At 36.6% G+C, this 20,172-nt stretch overlaps 1 protein-coding gene across 29 annotated transcripts in view; it reads right to left on the bottom strand.

Annotated features, from left to right (window-relative positions):
* Position 1: 1 nt before the first annotated feature.
* LOC119546750 (sodium/hydrogen exchanger 3) overlaps positions 2–20,172 on the bottom strand; it is a 34,588-nt gene continuing 14,417 nt past the window's right edge. For 2 of the 29 annotated variants that reach the window (XM_037853253.1, XM_037853252.1), the window contains exons 4-22: positions 17,290–17,553; positions 15,121–15,320; positions 14,881–15,001; positions 14,669–14,807; positions 14,392–14,609; positions 14,032–14,324; positions 13,847–13,972; positions 13,317–13,504; positions 12,757–12,895; positions 12,225–12,239; positions 10,896–10,952; positions 10,716–10,802; positions 10,474–10,648; positions 9,618–9,710; positions 8,679–8,894; positions 6,936–7,148; positions 5,900–6,242; positions 4,470–4,757; positions 2–2,655 (exon numbers count right to left, since the gene is read on the bottom strand). In XM_037853253.1, the coding sequence (XP_037709181.1) occupies positions 2,157–2,655; positions 4,470–4,757; positions 5,900–6,242; positions 6,936–7,148; positions 8,679–8,894; positions 9,618–9,710; positions 10,474–10,648; positions 10,716–10,802; positions 10,896–10,952; positions 12,225–12,239; positions 12,757–12,895; positions 13,317–13,504; positions 13,847–13,972; positions 14,032–14,324; positions 14,392–14,609; positions 14,669–14,807; positions 14,881–15,001; positions 15,121–15,320; positions 17,290–17,553 (3,674 nt within the window). In that variant the 3' untranslated portion in view covers positions 2–2,156. Of the gene's footprint in view, positions 2,656–2,906; positions 4,758–5,899; positions 6,243–6,935; positions 7,149–8,678; positions 8,895–9,617; positions 9,711–10,473; positions 10,649–10,715; positions 10,803–10,895; positions 10,953–12,224; positions 12,240–12,756; positions 12,896–13,316; positions 13,505–13,846; positions 13,973–14,031; positions 14,325–14,391; positions 14,610–14,668; positions 14,808–14,880; positions 15,002–15,120; positions 15,321–17,289; positions 17,554–20,172 lie in introns of those variants that run through there. The other 27 variants (XM_037853259.1, XM_037853257.1, XM_037853254.1 and 24 more) reach the window with 27 other exon arrangements.

Below are 20,172 nucleotides of genomic sequence, written 5' to 3'. Positions count from 1 at the left end.
CTTATATAATATTTAAAATCAGTTTAACAATTTACAATTCTTACTTTCGGGTTTGCATCGTGTTTTTTTTTTTGTTGAAATTTTTGTTATTTTGCGCTATCAATATTTTTATTAATTTTGAAGTATGCACAACTTAAGGCCTACGGTATGAAAACTGCAAACATTTTCTCCATTAAGTCATCAATTGAATTCAAGGTTAGTTTTCTTAAGCAAGTAATTTATGAGTCAGCGTCCAATATATAAATTGTTTATCCCACAATCCATGTGTAATTACAGACATTTTGGTGGAATAATTCAAGTTTATATAGAAAACCTGCTCACAATATAACACAGCTCTGATTTTTTATGTTTTTTTCCATTAAAGTTTTATTGAAATGACAATTTCCAAGATCTCGCGTCTCTTGTAGCCGTTTATTGTCTTTCTGATCGAAATAAAAATGTGAAACAAACTATGATAACCAATTCTATCTGATCTGGTGTGCATATTCAGAAGGCAATTTCTTGGATAGAACATAATGCGAATACAAACTACTTAGGTCTTAGATGGTTAAACTAAAGTTTGGTACTAGGGGTCGCGTTGCACATCAGTTAGAAAATATATATATTTATTTTGTATTACTCGTAGTTGGTAGGTATGTGTTCCATTTCCACGATTTACCGTTAGCAGTCCCCGCAAATATTTTTAGGTAGGTAGGTTCCAGAATATTATCCCATCATTCTGGATATTGGCTACTGTATCCTCAGTTGGCTCCGTGCTTCTCCTTGGGTCTGGTCTGGTAATTAGAGTTTATTCTTCTAATGCATTTTTTTCAAATCTACGTCAGCATAGTGAATTTATTTTTATTCAACTATCTCTAGTTTATTTTACTTGATTTTGAGCATGTTAAACTATTTTTTTATGCTTGGTTAGCTCAATCCTAGTCATGCACTCATTCCACACATAATCGTTCGCAAATCTCTCGCTCGTTCGAACATTTCCACCATTAGGTTTTCATCTTTATCGTTCGTAAATGTTTACAAAAATAATTTATAAATTACATAACTCTGTCCATTTACCTGTCCACTATTAGTTACTTCATTTGTGTATATTTTATAGTTAGGGTCAGCCACAGTTTTACTCAGCTGCCTCTGTAGCTTGGTTTTCTGTTAAATAAAAGGTCAGCATATAGAGGTACTACAGAGAATCTAAAAATTTATGATCTCTTGTAATACGAATCTGATGTTATCAAAACTAAAATTGACTATTCAACAGACTTGGAATTTCTTAAAATTTCTATAGTTGTATAGTTTTAAAATGCATTAAAAGGTTACTTCCAATAGGCTAATGAATTTTGGAATTATCTAACTTACAGTTTCAGCTGAGTAAAACTTTGCTGTTTTATTCTTAGTTCTGACTCTGCGGCTATACAGAAATTAATTACTTTAAACTCATTAATTTATTAACTAAGGCTAAAATTGAACTAAACTCTGCGATTTCACTATGTTATCGAACTAAGTACGCGCTTAAGTACGGTTAGCAACACATTATCGCAATGTGATCTCAATTTGGTACATTTTGTCTAAATTATAAACAAAGAAATCAACGTTTGTTATAGGCTTAATAAGAACTTTGGCTACGCTTTGTTAGTTATTAAACAATTAATTTGCTTGCTTGCTATTTTGGAACACATCTGCTGAAATCACTAAATCGGTTTTTCGATATATACGTTTGTGGTACATAATAACAATTGATCGGGATTAAACACTAAACACAAACTGGAAGTTACAAATCTTAAGAAGCGACTTAAAAGACGAAGAAGAAATCATTTTTTTTTGGTTCAAATCTGGTGTTATATACAATTTTTTTTTCGCTATTTCCTTTCCTTAGCTTTTTTCCGATTCTTGTGGTTTGGTAATATAATTATAAAGCTTTTTGTTTTAAACCATTTCTTTTGGGGAAACTATTTAGCAACTCTTTGTCAACTTTAGGCTTACAAACTAGGTCATATAAATGTGTGTGGGGTGTGTTCCGGAGTTAGTTAGTAGAACATCTCGTATGGGAATAGGCGTCGCCGTGAACTTTTTGGAATACGGGATGGTGGTACTGAGATGGATGGCACATCCTCCTTATCGTCATCATCCAGTTCCTCCTCCACATCGCCATCCGTGCTCGATACTCAAATGATGCTCTCGTCGTTGTTGCGGGTCAGCCGAATGCTTGTCGTGGTGGTTGTGGTGGTGGCGGTATTGGCATCCGATCCCGATCCTGGACTGGAACCCGATCTCCTGCCCGTGGCTGGGGTCGTAAAGGTGGTGACCACGATGTTCTCGTCATCGTACGAATCAAAGTCCTCATCCTCATCGTCATCGTTCTCCTCGGAATCCGAATCGGAATCTTCGTAGTCCAACAGAGCCTTGGTCACCTGATTTCTCCGGCCCGCTTGGGTGACCGCTGCCCCGCCCACCGCCCCCGCGTTCATGCGACGGATTTGGGCACGAGGCGTGTTGGAGGGGCGTGGCAGAAGCGGTTCCCTGCCGCTTAATCGCATCATTCGCTCGCTGTTGGCTCCGCCGACGGCGGACAGGGCTGCTCCCTCCCAGTCATCCGAATCCGCCGGCTCGCACAAGGACTTGGAGTGTCCATGCTGGTACGACGACTCCTCGGGTATTGTGTCTCTGTTGGTGGTGTTGGTGTGGTGTGTGCGGTGGTTGTAGGTGGTGGTTTGGTTTGGTGGTCGGTAATCGATGGTGTGGGATGATGTGAAGAGAAGGCGTAGAAAGTTAATGTCATAGTTGTGATCAATTTTGGCTAATGATTTGGTTTGGGTATTCGTTTTGGGTTAATGTTAGCATGTGAAACTACGGCTAATTAAGGAAGAGTTTTTTAAATTACTTTGTAGAAAAACTTACAATTAATAAGGAGTAAATTTAAAAAAATATATATTTATTCATTTTAGGCACTACATTTAAGCAAATTAAAATGGAACAGGAAGATGGAAGATAAGCTTATAAGGAAGACTTGTTTAAGGCACAGTATAACAGTTCTACTTTACATTTACACTACGTGTTTCGTAAATACAATACAATTTCTTCGAGTCCGCTGTTTGGATTTTGTTTGTAAACTAAGGATTTATTAAAAAAATGATTTTGGGATTAGCACAGAGAAGAATGTTCGTGTTAAGTGGGTTCGAGGGTTAGTTGTGCCGAGCCCAGGCACTGTGTTATACGTATAACACTTTGGAAAGATACTTTGTCTAATACTTACACATAGTTTGTGTGATTAAAGCCGTTCAAAGATACACTTTAATTAGGTATAGAAATTGTGTCTAGAAAGTTATCACAGGTGCTCCCAACTGTATAACAGTTTGGTGTTAGTGTGTATTTGTGTGCGTGTAGAAATATGTAGTGTGTTTTTGTGCATTTAGTGGACAATTTAGCTAGTTAATTGCTCTGGCTCTGTGCTCGTCTCGGGTTTGACTAATCAGATTCAATTGATACGCCGCTAAAAAATATAATTTTCCATCAAATCGTTTACCAATGTGCTTCGTTCGTTAACCAGTTATTAGTTTGTTAAGTATTTCGAAAGAGAAATTTCTCAAAACAAATAAAATACAGCACAGCAGACATCATGGAGTAATTTAGTTAATTTTTGAAAATTGTATTGCATTGGCTGGAGAGAGGGTTAAATAGTTTAATAGGAAGGGCTGGATGCTGGATCATAACATTGGATAAAAAACTGTTATACATAAAACAAACACACATTAAGACAAAAGCGGAATGCAAACAAAAAATCAATGTTAAAAAAAAATAAATGGGATACAACTACATTCGTAATAATGTTTTATAACTGTCCCATAACTGTTATAAACGATCACTGGTTTTAATTTTCAGTTATAGGACTGTTATACAACTGATACACAACCAATGGGTGCAAGTCAATAACACTGCAAACAAAATTGAACAACTTCAGCAGCCCAGCATAGTTTTTTGTATGCAGAATATGAATGCCTGGCACTGAAACAATCGATCACCAATTAACAACATCCTAATTTCAAAGTTATATACAGTGGAGAATAAGGCGAAATTTTGTAGGACCAGTTTAGAGATCTGTGTTGAGTGAGTGCGAGGAATGAAGTTTGAATCCAATTGCAAGACTATTATTCACCGGAATCAATTTTCAGAGAAAAAATTCCAGCTGAGATGAACAGAGATTGCTGACAAAAGTTTAACCTACAAGGGCTGACTGTTACTCTACAATGATATGCTCTGATCTGTGGGCTCTATATACAATAAACATATTTCGTATATAAAGTTCGTGTGGTTAGTATTTAAAGAGTTATCATATGTACGCTAGTATATGTGGTAGTTTTAGCATTGTCTCTTGGTTCACAGAGTTTCGAAATTCGATAATGGCCGGTTTGGATTGCTCAAGACATTTTGATTTCGGTTAGGATCGGTTCGGTTTGGTTCGGTACGGCTTAGCTCATTACTTTGGATAGTATGTATATGTGGCGCTATCCTCTGATCTTGGGGTGGTTGGCGTCGAATAACTCGCGCTTGCTGATGTTGTTTCTGTTGAATTGTTGGTGGTGGTGGTGTTGTTGTTGTTCTTGGTGGTTGATGTGGTTGTTGTTGGTTTTACTGTAGTTGTTGTTGTTATTGTTGAAGTAGTAGGAGGTGGAGGAGAAGGAGTTGTGATCTTGGCTGACTCTAGTAAATTAGTTGCTCCCGGACTAAATTGTAAAATTCTACTGGGCCTTCGTCCAGTTGTAATGAGTCTGTAAAATAATCATCACAATAAAAGACACAGACGAGGGCTCAACCACAAAATATCCACAAACACAGAATAACGCCTCTTTTTGAGTACATATTGTATAATAAGCAAGGATTTTTTACTTTGCGGAAAAGGGTGCAACTAAAGAGAGTGAATAAATGGCAATATTAGAGCGGAAAGAATATCGTAGGAAAACGGGATATACTCATAGGAAATTTTTGGATAAAAAGAAATGGTTGCCTCTGCGGAGTCGACTGATGAAAGCCGAATCTTTTTTTTAATGAAATCCCGAAATGGGGATATTATTATAGCAGAATCAATTGAAAATCTAGATCACAGCCAATTCAATAAAATTAGTATAAATTTTGTGTCATGCTAATTTTAAAAGCTTATTAGGAACATTTGAAAGATGATTTCTCTACTTTTAAATAATAAGAAATAAGCTAAAAATATTAAAACAACGGAAATATCAGCTACTGAGTAATATTAAAATATTAGCTTTAACCAATAAAAAATTAATAATATATGCGTATTAGTAAGCTATTATATATACAAGCGAAAAACGAGGAAACTATTTACTGAAATGGGCTTTCAGCTAGGATTTTAGTGTAATTTAAGAGCTTGGTACTTAGTACTTAATGGGTTGCCTAGCAGGCTTTAGGGTAAAATGGCTTTAAATAAATATTATCATTATCATACCAAAAAATATTTTATCATGTAAATGAACATTCCTTAGAGTTCGGCTACAGATATATTTAGCATAAGTGGGATTGTTATGAGAAAAGATTATAATTTTAGGGAATTTAATCAAATATTAATATCATATTAAGGTAAGACTTGAATTTCAAGATAAACTTCTTAAAAGACTGGTTAACAAAAAAAATGAATTCGTTATATCAATAATTATTCTATAAAGTTTTGGTATGGATATATTTAACTTCAGTGTTACCACTATGCGAAACTTTATGACACTATCACCCAGTTACATTTAAAGATATTCAATTTTATGAAACCACACTTAAAATACCCATTTCAGTCTGATAGAGAACACAAAAACACTAGATGAGTATATCAGCACAAACCAATGAGCATAGACAATTAGGTGTGTAGTCATTCGGTGTCTGGCCAAGTAGACACGCAACTTACCCGCTCAGCTCCAGCATGGAGCCCCTGCGCACATTCCGCCGGTGACTGGCCGTGACCGGAAATGGTCCGGAGTGACCATCCGGTCCCAGCTGATGTGGACCGGCACCCAGCGAACCGGAGGATATCGACTGGGAGCGCTTGTCCAGCCGCGGATTGTGCATGGACGTTGATGGAACATTGGCCGGTTGATTGGACATGGGCACGACCATCGCATCCGACCCACTGGCGGCTGTGTCCACGGCTCCCGAGCTGCCGATGCCAACGCTTCCGCCCTTCGAACTGGAACTCTCACGCCGGAAAAGACCTATGACGGACTTGGGCTGTTTAGGCTTGTTTATACCACCTTTTTTTGCGGGTTCGTAGGTCGCATTTATGGAGGGGTTTTATTTTACAGCGTGTTCGTGTGGTGTTTTAGTGGTGTGGAGCGTGGGTGGGTGTGGGCAACAGTTACCGAGGGAAAACAATGCGGGGAAAAGAGAGAAAGAAAAAAAGGAACATTTTAGGAAAATCACAACGAAATGAACAACAAATCAGTAAACACACAAAAACTGGGGTGCAATTTTGCCATCGTATATCGGTTATCATATTTTTGTCACTTGTGCTCATAATACAATCAAGTAAACTATACACATTTAGACAAATATACAGCCAGATTGAAACATATGTACAAATCTGTTAGGGCTTACACAGAGAAAAACAATAAATCCTTAAAACATTTTTAACATTGTAGATACTTTATCAACTTTATAGTATTTTAAAATACCTATTTCTTATTTTATAACTTTTTTGTCATCAAAGAACTCATATTTGAGGCCATTAAATTATTTCTCCGATTTTTCTCTGTGCAGCCCCACTTGGTTTAACCAATTTACAAACATTAAACAACTGAGGACATTAATATATCGAAAGAACAATCATAGGAGAGCCCCGAAATAACCTTTCGGAAATTGTTGTGTGATTGTCGGAAAACACGTTTCCCATCCCATTGTTAAATATCCTAAAACGCTTAAGTGACTTGTGTGCTTGCATACATTACCTAGGAATGTTGCACTGGGGGAATTGTAGGCCAAGTACTCCTTGTTTGAAGCCCAGGCGGGGAACTCGTTCTGCTGCACTGCATCCGTGCATTCGTCACCTTGTCTTTTCCACGGCAGCTGGGATTCCGTGGCGGTGGGCGTGGCCACACGCCTCTCCCCATCGGATTCGCGGGACAGATTGCGATCCTCCTCGGGAATGGGATTCTCGGCCACTAAATATCAAAAACAACATTTTTTAAAATACAAATATACATTGAAACGTTCATATTTTATGGGATAATTATTCTATTGGCTTCGCTTTGGCATGCAGCATACAGTTTTCAACTGCAGTTTTGGCATTTAGCTGTCGATTGTCGAGATGGGTGCCCATTTTGGGATATATTGTCAACATATTTTCAACATAAGCGCAGTTAATGGTAGAGGAACACAGTCAAAGGGCAAAAGACAAACAAGGTGCGCTTAACTCAAGTAAAATTATATGTCACATAAGGAAACTAAGGATATTAAGATCTATAGATTTCCTAAACAACATTAAATTCGAAAATATAATGGGTCATCCCTTGTTTTTTTCGTAAATGATCTTTCCAATCTAGTAGAATTTTACTAAATATTGCAGAAAAGTTGGTACTTTAATACCAGTGATGTTATAACTGAAATTATATATTTTTATATAGGCATTAGGAAGAATTTTCAAGATCCCTTTCTTAGACACCAATTTTTTGTTCGGCTTTAAAACAGCTAATAGCTGATATTTTTAGATTTCCAATTATTAAACACATTTTAAGGGCTCATAAAACAAATCAATAAAAAACCATTTAGTAGAAAATAAGAAAAAATTTGGTCATGCACAAAAATGCCATGCTTTGTTTCGACGTTTCTTTTTTTTTCAAACATACAAATCTTTAATTTGTTGTGGCTTTTCAAATTGGTTTTAGGTAAGTTAATGAAGCTAAATGCAGGTAATTTAGAGCTTTGTCAATAGTAACTTTCAACTGCATTCGAGGACTAAAATTATCTACCAATCAATGGCAATTGCCGTAACAGAATGTAATGATAACTAATTAGATGGGTATCTACGTCTAGGCAACACTTAGCATGGCTAATAGTTTTGGGTGTGGAAATCAAGGTATCCGACTTCATCGAGTTAAGGAATTAATAATATTAGGAACTAAATTAAAAAAACTGATAGTTATTAACAGAGAATTGACTAAATCGCGCAAAGTGCTGAGCACAAAATACGATTTGTTGAACTAAGCTTAAGGCGCTCTATGAGAATATTTAATGACTGGCTTTATATGAGGTCTAAGTACAGGTAATGCTGCGCAATGTAGAGGTGTAGATGTGAGAAAACTAATTGGATGGTGTATTGATAAAAAATCCTATAAACTATATAATATCCTTAGGATCTGGATCTTTGAAATTTGAAATTTTAATATTGATTTTATTAGAATTATACAATTTTTAATTTAATGCGAAATTGTTTTTTATAATTTTTTACATCTTTCAAGTCGCGAAAGTAATTTATAGATTTGGCAGAAGTTTGAATCTTTTAGAAATAATATTTAATTTTTTTTCCAACGCAGTATAAATATTTTCAACGTATGATCTGGGTATAACCAAGAATTTAGGCATGTAGATGATCGAGAAGTGAGCTATTTATAGCATTCAAAACGATAGTTATAAATGTCGTTGCTGTTTTGATTTGTTTATGGATGGAATGTTCTGGAGATGATATCTTTTACCAATGCTCTGGTATGAACGATCCCGCCGCCACGGCAATATTAATTCGGCGGCCGTGGGCCCAATGGCCTGATCCGGCGACTCTAGATCTGTTTCCGCACCATCGTCGACCTTCGGTGCATAATGCTGGACGACGATACGCGCCTTGGATGCATCGAAACCCGGCAGGTTTTGGATGTGGGCTATCAGGGAATTGTTATTGGCGCGATCCGAGTCAGCTAATCGTAATTTTTTGCATTCATTTAGTTTTTGCGCCCAGCAACATTTTATCGTTTTTTTTTGGTTTTTTTTTTTGTTGAAGTGATTGGTTTTTTTAAATAATTGGGAAGGCATAAAACAAGAAAAAAAATATGTAGAAAGTTCGTTGTTATAGCTTTTATTAGGTTCTCCTTAGGAGGTAGAGTAAGAACAAATGCAAGAATACAATAAGAAATTAAAAAGATAAACAGAAAGTGAATAGGACTAGCAAAGCTTTCTCAGGAAAAATAAAATCTTTGGTTTAAGACAAGTGTGTTATTTATTTTTTATATATTTAATTATAGTTACCTACTACAGAAACCTTGTTCAGCTACTCAACTAATCGATTTATATACAAATACTCATAAAACCTTTTGAAGATTCCTTTCATTTCAGGCAAAAAAAATATACGATTAATAAAATGATGGCATTTTTGTGTGAACAAAACAAGGAAGGTGGGCCACAACCAGAATATGGTAAATATCAGATATTGCCATATGACTTCTGATTGGGTATAGAAAACTGGCTCGCAGAGCAGGAGAAACCATGATATATATTTATAGAGAGAGCCCATATAACCATAACCATCTAGGGGCTGCCTATGCTCTATGTAGACAACCTCATAACTTAAATGATTTTTTTACGCAAAATAAAAATTAGTTAACAAATAGGGATGACTTTCAGGGAGTAATGAGAACACTTACGTGATGATTTGGCTGTAAAGGTCAGGCCATCATCCCAATCGTCGCTGGGGCCAACAACATTGATCTCGTTGGGATTCTGTTGGCACTCCTCGGCTGTTTCATTAAGCACATTGTTAATATAGTCTTTGAATGGTTTGAGTTCGAGTTTACAAATAAATGGGCACAGGCAGAACAATTATGTATGTGTGTTGCAGTTTGGGTTATTGTTTTCGATTAGTGCACAAATTTCGTTTTCAGGATTTTTTTGGCCAATTGTGTGTTTGGTTTTTTTTGGCATCAGTTGGAAGGAAGAGCGATGCAGGGGAGAAAGAGAAGGATTCGGTGGAAATCAAATTAGTTACCAATTAATTACCAAATTTTTAAGGTTTTCTCCTTATTAAATCAATTTAGACAACAGTTTGGCAAGGGGTTTATAAGGTAGTATTTTGTACAATTAATTATATTTGGCAAACCATTGACAATTCTTGATTATAACGTTGATTTGCCATTTCTACCTTACAAACGCCTTTAGTACACTTTATAGTTTGGAAAATAAAATTAAAAATTCGTTTTAGTAGGGTGCTTTACATGACAACAAAAAGTAAAGGTATTGTGAGTTAGGTTAGTATGACGCATGAAATAGTGTTCGAAACTTAAAATTCACTACACTTTTCTCTACAAACTGAAAGAATAGACAGCTCATAATTTTTTAAAACATTAATACGCCGTCTAATCATTATACAAAGGAAAACTCAATTGAAATAAAAATAACATAATTCTACAAATTGATTTGAGAGTAACTCTACGGGCATTTTTTTTTACTGGAACGAAATACTTCGATTTTTTTTAGATTATTGCTGATTTTAGCGTCATTTACCTATTTCTAATCTACGATATTTGTTAAGTGAATTGTGAGTATGTCTTTTTCTGTAAGATTTTTTTCGTGAATGGTTTGAACTCGATTCCGTACCATTGGTGAGCTGCTTGGTGGTGCCATTCTGTTGGAAATCATGGAACGAGACATGATTCTGCTTAACGTTCTCCTTGGCCTCCTGCGGATAGTGGGGGATATCCATTAAAATAGGATTCTTGGATTACAATGCCTCAGAGATCTCTCACCTTATTGCTGGCCCCGCGTTTGCTGCGTTTGTGATGTTTGCGATCATTGAACATTCGCCTAAAATTCATTTGCATTTTGTAATTGACCTGCAAGAGAGAAAAGTTTTATTTAATTAAGAATTCAATTCCTTAAAATTGGCAAAAACCAGTGGCTGGTGCTTTGGGTGGTCAGGTACTCACCTGGGTGGACAAATCTCTGTCATCTACTGCGTGTCGGCTATAACTAAGACGACGGTGCTGTAAAAACATTGATGGAGCAAATTAAATTTCGAAATCATAAAATGCCAGCACAATGATATAAGTAGAGAGATGTAGCCTTGCAATTATATTGCAAGATAGGACAGTTACATTTAAATAGGTAGTATATAAAATACGATTAATTGCTTTTAACTAACATAAACACGAACGGATTAAGTGTAAACGGCTTTCCATAAACATTTGTACATCCTATGAGTAGAGATTAAAATTGATTGAGTGCTGAGCCTAAAATACATTTTCCCAAGTATTTTAGATTTACGATATATAATTGTGAACACAACAAAAGTTGGCAGACAAAATGTATGGGTGTTTTGTGTGGTTTCGACAATGAGCTTAAGGAGTTCAATACAAAATTTAAATGGAAAATAAGTGGTTTGTATGAATAAATATAACAGTTATGGTGTGATATGTTATTATAAGGATATTTTATAAACTTGTGTGCTCCATAAAGATATTTATTTAATAATTGAATGACGCAAAAACACATATTTATTTAAAGTGAACTAAATTGATAAAAAAAAATTATTAGTGTTATTTTTCAGTGTTTACTCAAACTATTAAAAGAAACTTTTACAAAAGGCATTGTCAAAAATTAATTGAAATGTTTAGAATTATATATAAAAGATTATTGAAAATATGATTAAATTACGCTATATACAATTATGCAGACTTTGTTTTATTAGGTCAAGTTATATCTTTTTAATACTATTAAAAAAGAAACTAGTATGTTCCATTTCTTTCATATCTCAGTAAATTTTATTTATAATATTTATTGTTTTTGTATGTTTATCGTTGAAAATAAATAATTGAATCTATAGATTTTAATTGATATTTTTTATTGAATATGAAGCATTTATTTACCACAAAATGTCATAAATAAATATAGATTTTCTTGTTATCCGATCAGTGAAATGGGTATATTGATTTAAAATATTTAAAGCCTAATAATTTTTTTGTTTTTCTATAAATATTTAAAATGTTGTATTTAATCATTCTTGTTACTGAAATCTGTGGGACATTGGAAGTCATTTAGGTAAATTAGTTAAGCATAATTTTAAGGATTGTTTTATGTATTATAACACCAATTAGAAGACACATTTAGAATATTTGCAGTCAAAGAGTACAGACACACAACGTGTAACATTTAACAAAGTAGTTATCATTAGTTAATTCGAAAGGAGTTTATCAAAATTAACCAAGAAACAGATCAAATTAATTAGAACAAAAACCAATGAACCAATTTATTCGTACCATTTGTATTGAGGCCTTTATCGCGATATTTTGAAAATTTTTATTTTTGATATGTTAGGCACACGAAAGTTTGAAGCGGTTTTGATTTATTAAAACACGTTGTTGAGAAGTTGATGACGAGTATCGAAACAACGGGAAAGAAATTAAATTAAATGATTAATCACAAATATATTTATATAGAAATATCAGATTCATATATGTATATAGTAAGCCATAAATATTTATATTCAGAGCCAGAAGCGTAGAGTGTGAGAAAACTATATGCCCAAAGTACAGAACAAAACGGAAAAGTAGAATGTGAAGTTACAGTAGAACTTGGCATAAAGACTCTTTAGTGACTACTATAGAGCGAAAAGGTGGTGACATAGATTGATAGATATTAAATATCAAATTAGAGTAGGAACTTTTGGGCTGTGATAATCTTTGGGGGTAATTAAAGTTAAAACTGTTTGCTATAGAATATCCAACCAAGATTTTATTATTACAAAACGTGAATTGGAAATGAAGATACAAATATACGTCCAATACATACCCTTCTATAAGGCTTCAGTTCTTCGGCCAACAGATGATGGATCCTGGCATCAGTCAGATCCTTCTTGGATGGATTATAATCCAGCTCAGCCATGTCCAGATTACGCGAACAGGTATTGTCTAGATTTGTTAGACTGGGACTGAAGAATGTTTCAAAGAGGCATCAGTATAAGTTTACCATAGTAAGATAACAGATTAAGTACATATTTACTTAGGGTCAAAACCAAAGAAGTGGTGAAACGAATTTTAGATATAAGAAGAAATAGAAAGTTTGAACTGGTGTCACATAAATCTTTTTTTTAATAACGTGACCTATAAGAAAGTAACTACTTATTTGTTAGTTAAATATTTTGTTTAAGATCATTAAAACTAGAGATTTTTGTGACACCTCTGCTCGTTTTGTGTTTGTTAGTGGCCAAATTGTTTAAACTTATGTTTTGTGCAAGTCCATGCTAGTATTCGGTTAAATTCACTACATCAATTTTGAATTTATTCGTACTCATGCATTATACGATCAGTGTGAGTACAGGCAAGATATCGTTCAATCCAAAATTCGTTTACCAGGTGGTGTATATGGTTGGCGGTGCCCACCTGCCCCCAATATAGTTATTGGTATAGTTCCGGAACAGGGCGCTCATTGACTCGGTGCCCGTCATCTGGCCGATGGTGGATGGATTCCGCCTCATCACCTCCATGGCATCGCGCATTGTCAGTTTGGAGTACGTCTCGATGATCTTTGGCTCAGCGCCCTAAATTAGGATGGCAAAAGGTAATAAATCGGTAAAGCTGTATTTACTTTTTATTAATATGCTTATTACTAAATATTGTCTTCGTATTTATTAAGGTTCTTTGATGAATTATTTTTGGTAGGTTTTCTTGAACCTCGTCGCTGCTGCCTCCAGCCCTTGTCATCTGCATTCGATGTACTACCCCTTCTATTCTTGTTCAATTCTCGCTCATAGCTTTGCATGGGTATATGGTCCAATAAATGCAATTCATTAACTTCCTGAGTGGCAGTTAAGGTTTAGATATCAAGCGGTCAACTTCTAAATATGCCCAACCCAATTTCCCCACTTAATTATTTAAAATACCTTGAGATCTCTGATCAGTAGCGGGCGAATGAAGCGATTGTCGAAGCGCTTGAATTTATCACGCACATTGTAGTTGCCTGTCTTGCCCACAATATCCTCAATGCCAGCCATCAAGTGATCCATAAACTATTAGGAAATACACTTGAGTATGAGGAATATATCTTGTAATCATATAGACAACTGACCCTTTCATGAATACGCTCATTCATGGTTGGCTTGCGCTTGTTGGCCCGTTTCACATTGAGGATCTTGACCAGCGGTTTGATGGTGATGCCTTGCAGGAAGACGGTAAAGTAAATCACAGCTATCGTGGTGGTGACAAACATGTTCTTCTGTTTGACCACATTCTCATCGACCAGCAGTACCAGGGCAAAGGCCACAGCACCACGCAATCCGCCGTAGGACATCACAAACTGATCCACCCTGGATAATTTGTGCAGACGGAAGCGATTGGCAAGGGCGGAAAGCAAAATAACACCTAAAATTAAATGAAAGAGCAGTTAGCACTTGGTTCAAATAATATAATATCATATAGAAATACTCACCAATAACACGAAACACCGAACAGAAGGTAATGGTCAGCAGGACAAAGCACGTATTCCATACATGCATATTGTTCACAGTGGCCACGCCTAGGAACATAAAGATAATGGTCTCCGCCGAACTGGACAGCATCTTCAAGGCATATTTAACAGTCGTATGCGACTTTTGTGAAATATTCGATTCCACATAGTTTTTCATCGTTATACCACAGAACGTAATGCTGTTAAATAAGTTTTATTAGTAAGCTTTGAAAAACTAGGTATATTATACAAAACTCACGCTAAAATGCCGCTCATGTGGAAGATTTCCGCATTCAAATAGGCCAGGTAAGCCATCACAAATATGAAAATAGGTTCTATGACTCGCACATGATCCGTGAACCGGGTTACCAAACCTGTGAGAAAGCCCCAGATGATGCCTGAGGAATTAAAACAAATTGCAAGTTAAAATCCAATTAAATTTGCAAAATCGTGTTAAAAACATGCACTCACCTATGGCAGTGCCACCCAGTGCAACCACGAAGAAGGAACCCACACCGCTGGCAATGTCCTGGGCGATGATTTTGTCCAAGCCAATCTCATTGTAGGACTCCATCATGTGGTACATCACAACCTGGAATGGGGAAGGGCGGATTGCAGAAAGGTGATTTAGTTAACCATGTCGGGCACTTGTTGACTTAATTGCTCCCCATATCCTGTGGCCCACACTCGCCATCGATAAACCCATCTTACCGTAACGGCATCGTTCAGCAAGGACTCGCCAAAGACAACAATGTACAGGATCTCGTTGACGTGTATCTCCTCGAATACGGCCAAAACAGCCACCGGATCCACGGCGGATATTAGGGAGGCAAACAGAAATACGTCCATCAGACCCGGAGTCTCGGTTTCCCCGTAAATTCCCATCTTTCCGCAGGCGTATAGCGAACCACCTTGAAGGGAGAAAATCAAATAAAATAAAAAGGGTAAAATTAAATCAGGCGATGCAACGATGGGTATGGGTATGTAAACTATTTCCAACCCATCAATTTCCCAGTGTCCATCATGGTCTTAATTAGATACTGGCCAATCGAAGGCCGGTTGTGTGGCATTGACATTGCTGCAGCTGTTTGTTGTTCTCGAAATGCATCTCCAAGTCACTTAAGTCAATTGATAAGCGTGTTTTCCCAAGAATAATTGAGTTAGCAACGACGCAAATTGAATGTTTGCCATAAAATTGCTTGTGAGGCTCTTCAATAAGCACAAATTGTGCCACCAGTAAATACTGTAAGCTGCGAATCCATTTGATTATTTATGTCGAAATTATTCACAAGTCTTAGTCATAGCAGAATGTGTTTATTATATCATTTCTTGCAATTTTAAATAGGTTTATTAACCGTTTGAAACCATAAAAAGCAAGATATGGATGTTATTTAAGCTAAGGAAAACCATAAATATAAGTCTTGTAATGTTATAGATATTAGATTTTGGTATAATGTTCGGGAAAACTGGTTTAGATACTTGAAATTCGCCAGAAAAGCATGAGGAAAACAGTATATTATATCCCTCAAATGAATTATTGAAGCGGAATTTTCATTTTCCAAATGAATCACGAGAGATAACTTAGCAGTGTTGTCCGCCCATTGTGATATGTAATCCAATTTGTTAAGCATAAGTAATTGGCAAGTCTGGATGTTTTAGAGGGGTAAATGTGGCAACTCGAGCGTATATCCCGCCGTCCGTTGGCGGTTTCGGTCATTCATCTAACTGGCGTCTGCCACCCCTTTTCTACCCACCCATGGTCCCCCCATTTTCCATTGTTATTGGAGCGCTTCAACATCTGCGGTGGCAGCTTCAGCATCCACATCAATCGCATGTTTTGTTCCACTCTGTGTAAATCACGTCTAAGCGGTCATCTAGTTAGGGCAGTGCCACGCCCCTCGCGTGTCGCCTAATTTATTGGATGTGAAAAAATATACGCCCCCCAAAACCGCCCTTTTCTAATAGGGGGGTTACAAAAGGAAGGCATTTTTTTATGGATGATTCAGACGATTCAGCTTCTGTTTACTCATCTGTATCAGGTGTCTAATTGCTGGCGTTGCTGACACCTTTTGTAATTGTCAACCATTTGACAAGTACTGTTCACATATTTGCTTTGTTCGGGCTGGAAGTACTTCAAATGAGATGATGTACTGCGAATTGTATTTGTCAATATCTAACAACCAAAAAGCGAAAACGTGTAAAAAAAGTTGTAGCCACTCGAAGTAATATAATTTTACAAATTAATGCATTTTTATAGTTTCATTTTACAATCCATCTGAAAAATATGGATTTTTGAGAACATAGGTAACATTATTTATTTTAAAAATGAAAATAAAGTTTTTCCTTTTGTGAAATATAATAACAACCAATAGTTGAAAGCGAAAACGAGTAGAAAAAATTGTAGCCATTCGAAGTAATATAATGTTACCAATTAAAGCGGTTTTTATAGTTTAATTTATACAATCCATCTGAAAAATATGGATTTTTAAGAACATAGGTAACATTATTTATTTTAAAAAATGAATATAACGTTCTTCCTTTTGTGAAATAAATCATTGATACATTAAACCAAAGTCCTTTTCCGACAATAAATATGGGTTATAACCCAATAGAGACCGTATTAAACCATTGTTTGTCATTAATAAATTTAGCTGAGTTTGCTCATGTGCCAGCCCCCACCAAAACAAACAAATATAATGGACCTCACACAATCGACGCATCTAAACGACCACTTCCATTGACCGGTTTTTCAGTTGATAGACATAGATGGATGGGATTAACAGTCGACTACCTTTGTTGACTTGGCCATCAGACCAAACGACAGGAAAATTCCCCCGAGAACCAGGAATCGAATCCCACTCGGGTTACCGCACTACTCACCAATGGTGGCTATGTTGAAGATGGTTCCGACCACCGCCATCAGGAGGATGGTGCCCAGGTTGTCGAAGAACAATCGATTGGGCATAAAGTAGCCTGCGTCCAGGATAATCGGGGGCAGCATGTAAAAGAAGAAGGTGTTCGGGGTCAGCGGGGAGACGGCCACATCGGTGCAAAAATAGAGCACCACCCCAATGACCACGCCCACGACAATCAGCAGGCACGACTCCGGAAATATTAGATGCAGTTTGGGCGTCATATGGAAACCTGAAATAAATTGTAAAATATATAAACCTTCTTGCTAGATAAACACGAAAAATTTAGCAACGCAAAAGCTTATAAAATTGTGGGTGTTGGAACCAAAATATTTCCATTAATTACCAACAGCCTGCCATAAAAACAAAATTATTCCCATTTGATGGAAACGATGGCAAATTTGCATGCAATTTCGAAGGGGCTCTTGCTTTAGCTATAGTGAGCCCTTTCTAGTTTATACCCTTTTGCCCTTTATACCCCAATACCTCTTCATTCTGCACCATTGCCCCAGTCCCCAACAAAATATTTTGGGTTCAAGGGCACAAAAGCGAAGGATAATTATGCTTCGTAAACAAAGCAAAAATGGTGGGAAAGTTTCGTTAAAAATGTAAGGACTCAATTTGCATTTTTGGTGTTCGGAATTTAATTAAAAATCGGATAGGGTGCTCATTCAATTTAAGTACTAAGTTTATCTTTAAAAAAGGAAAAATATAGTATAAATACCGCGAATATCAATTTCATTAAATATCCCGTTCCAAAGAAATCCAAATTCACCTACATAATAATACTACAAACACAAATAAAAAATCTTTAAACGTTATCAGGTTTAAGGAAAGTTTCAAAGAAAGTTTTTTATCTGGCTGTAAAAACTCGAGTTTATTTCCTCGTTAAGTGCCAAGCCCCTCATTTTTCAATCGACCTTTTCACTAGTTTGTTTTTGGCCAAATGGCATTCGCAATCAAGTTTCGCCTACATATTTTTGGGCCCCACTTAAAAATAGAAATTGAAATGGAAACTGGAGCCCACAGAAAAAACAACCTGCCCTCGTCCTTGATGTTGAAAATCGGATTTTCTCTTGCCCTGCAATCAAGGTTACGGGCAGGGTTACGGATAAACCTGTCTGGCGATGGTATATGGCCGACATTTAAGGCCAGAAATAAATAAACCAAGTCTTAAAACCTTGGTAATGAAGCCTCCAGAGGCTTGAAAGTGGTCGAGTATCAAAGTAAATGATAAATGCATTGCCATTTGGGCCCAATTGTTGCTCGGGGCGCAGGGTCAAGGCCCCAAAACATACAGCTTGTTGCACACATCCATCCTGGGCTTATGCAATGTCCTTCGGTGAGGACTCGGACCCAGGCACCCACACGGTTACGTCGCCGGCTTGACGCAAATCTGCATGATGGCGTCGTCGTAGTTACAGGAATTACATAAACCGTATTGATTTTGCCTGGCAACAGCAGAAGGAAAATACAACAGACACCCACGCCCAGGAATACAAACTGTGGGTTTTCTTCCACAGCTAAAGGATTTGTTGCTGCTATGGAAAAACCACATTTTCCGCTGATTGTGCACAGGATTAATATACATTATTTTCGTTAATTGGCCAGTTTTGGTGGGTCAAAATATGACAATTTTAGTGCCACTCAGAAGGTAAGTTGGCTATCGAAAATTAATCTGGACCATATTCAGAATGAGAATCAACAGTTATTTGGAACCTTTAATATTAAATTGTTTATTAATAGTTATAAAAGCTTTTTTTAATTTGACAAATAAAAACTATTTTGATGAAATGATTAAGTTAAGTGTAACCAAATTTATTTTTATACTTTGATATATCTTGTTACGTTTCCTTCATACTTTTTATACCCGTTACTCGTAGAGTAAAAGGGTATACTAGATTCGTCGGAAAGTATGTAACAGGCAGAAGGAAGCGTTTCCGACCTTATAAAGTATATATATTCTTGATCGGGATCACTAGCCGAGTCGATCTAGCCATGTCCGTCTGTCCGTCTGTCCGTCTGTCCGTCTGTCTGTCCGGATGAACGCTGAGATCTTGGAAACTATGAGAGCTAGGCTATTGAGATTTGGCGTGCAGATTCCTGAGCTTCTTACGCAGCGCAAGTTTGTTTCAGTAGAGTGCCACGCCCACTTTTACGCCCACAAACCGCCCAAAACTGTGGCTTCTACAGTTTTGATGCTAGAATAAAAATTTTAACTGAAATGTATTGTTCTCATCAATACCTATCGATTGACTTAAAAAAAAGTTTGCCACGCCCACTTTATCGCCCACAAACCGCCCCCAAACTTCAAAAAATCGTAAATATGAACGTGGATATCTCGGAAACTATCAAAGATATAGAATCAGGATTTCAGATTTAGATTCCGTAGCTTTGTACGCAGCGCAATTTTGACACGCGAATATGCCCCGCCCACTCTAACGCCCACAAACCGCCCAAGCCTGTGGCGCCCACAATTTTCATGCTAGATACAAAATTTAAACTGAACTGTATCGGTCTCGTCAATACCTATCGATTGACCAAAAAAAAAAATTTGCCACGCCCACCCTAACGCCCATAACGCTTAAATCTGTCTACCGCCGGTAGGTGGCGCATTTCAGTCTTGCTTTGCTGCTTGCTTATTTCCATTTCCCTTTGGTCCCTTTAGCTGAGTAACGGGTATCTGATAGTCGAGGCACTCGACTATAGCGTTCTTTCTTGTTTTTCATCAAGACGTTTTAAATATAACTTTTATTTTCGGTCTCTGGTTATATGAAATAACCATATGATACGAAAACTTTTTCAAAAATCTTACTAATATAGAATTTTTGGATAACCAAATGTATTTGTA

Source organism: Drosophila subpulchrella, chromosome 2L (assembly GCF_014743375.2).
Source record: "Drosophila subpulchrella strain 33 F10 #4 breed RU33 chromosome 2L, RU_Dsub_v1.1 Primary Assembly, whole genome shotgun sequence".
Lineage (NCBI taxonomy): Eukaryota > Metazoa > Arthropoda > Insecta > Diptera > Drosophilidae > Drosophila > Drosophila subpulchrella.
The sequence above is the reverse complement of the archived record's forward strand: the minus strand, read 5'-3'. Positions and strand labels throughout refer to the sequence as shown.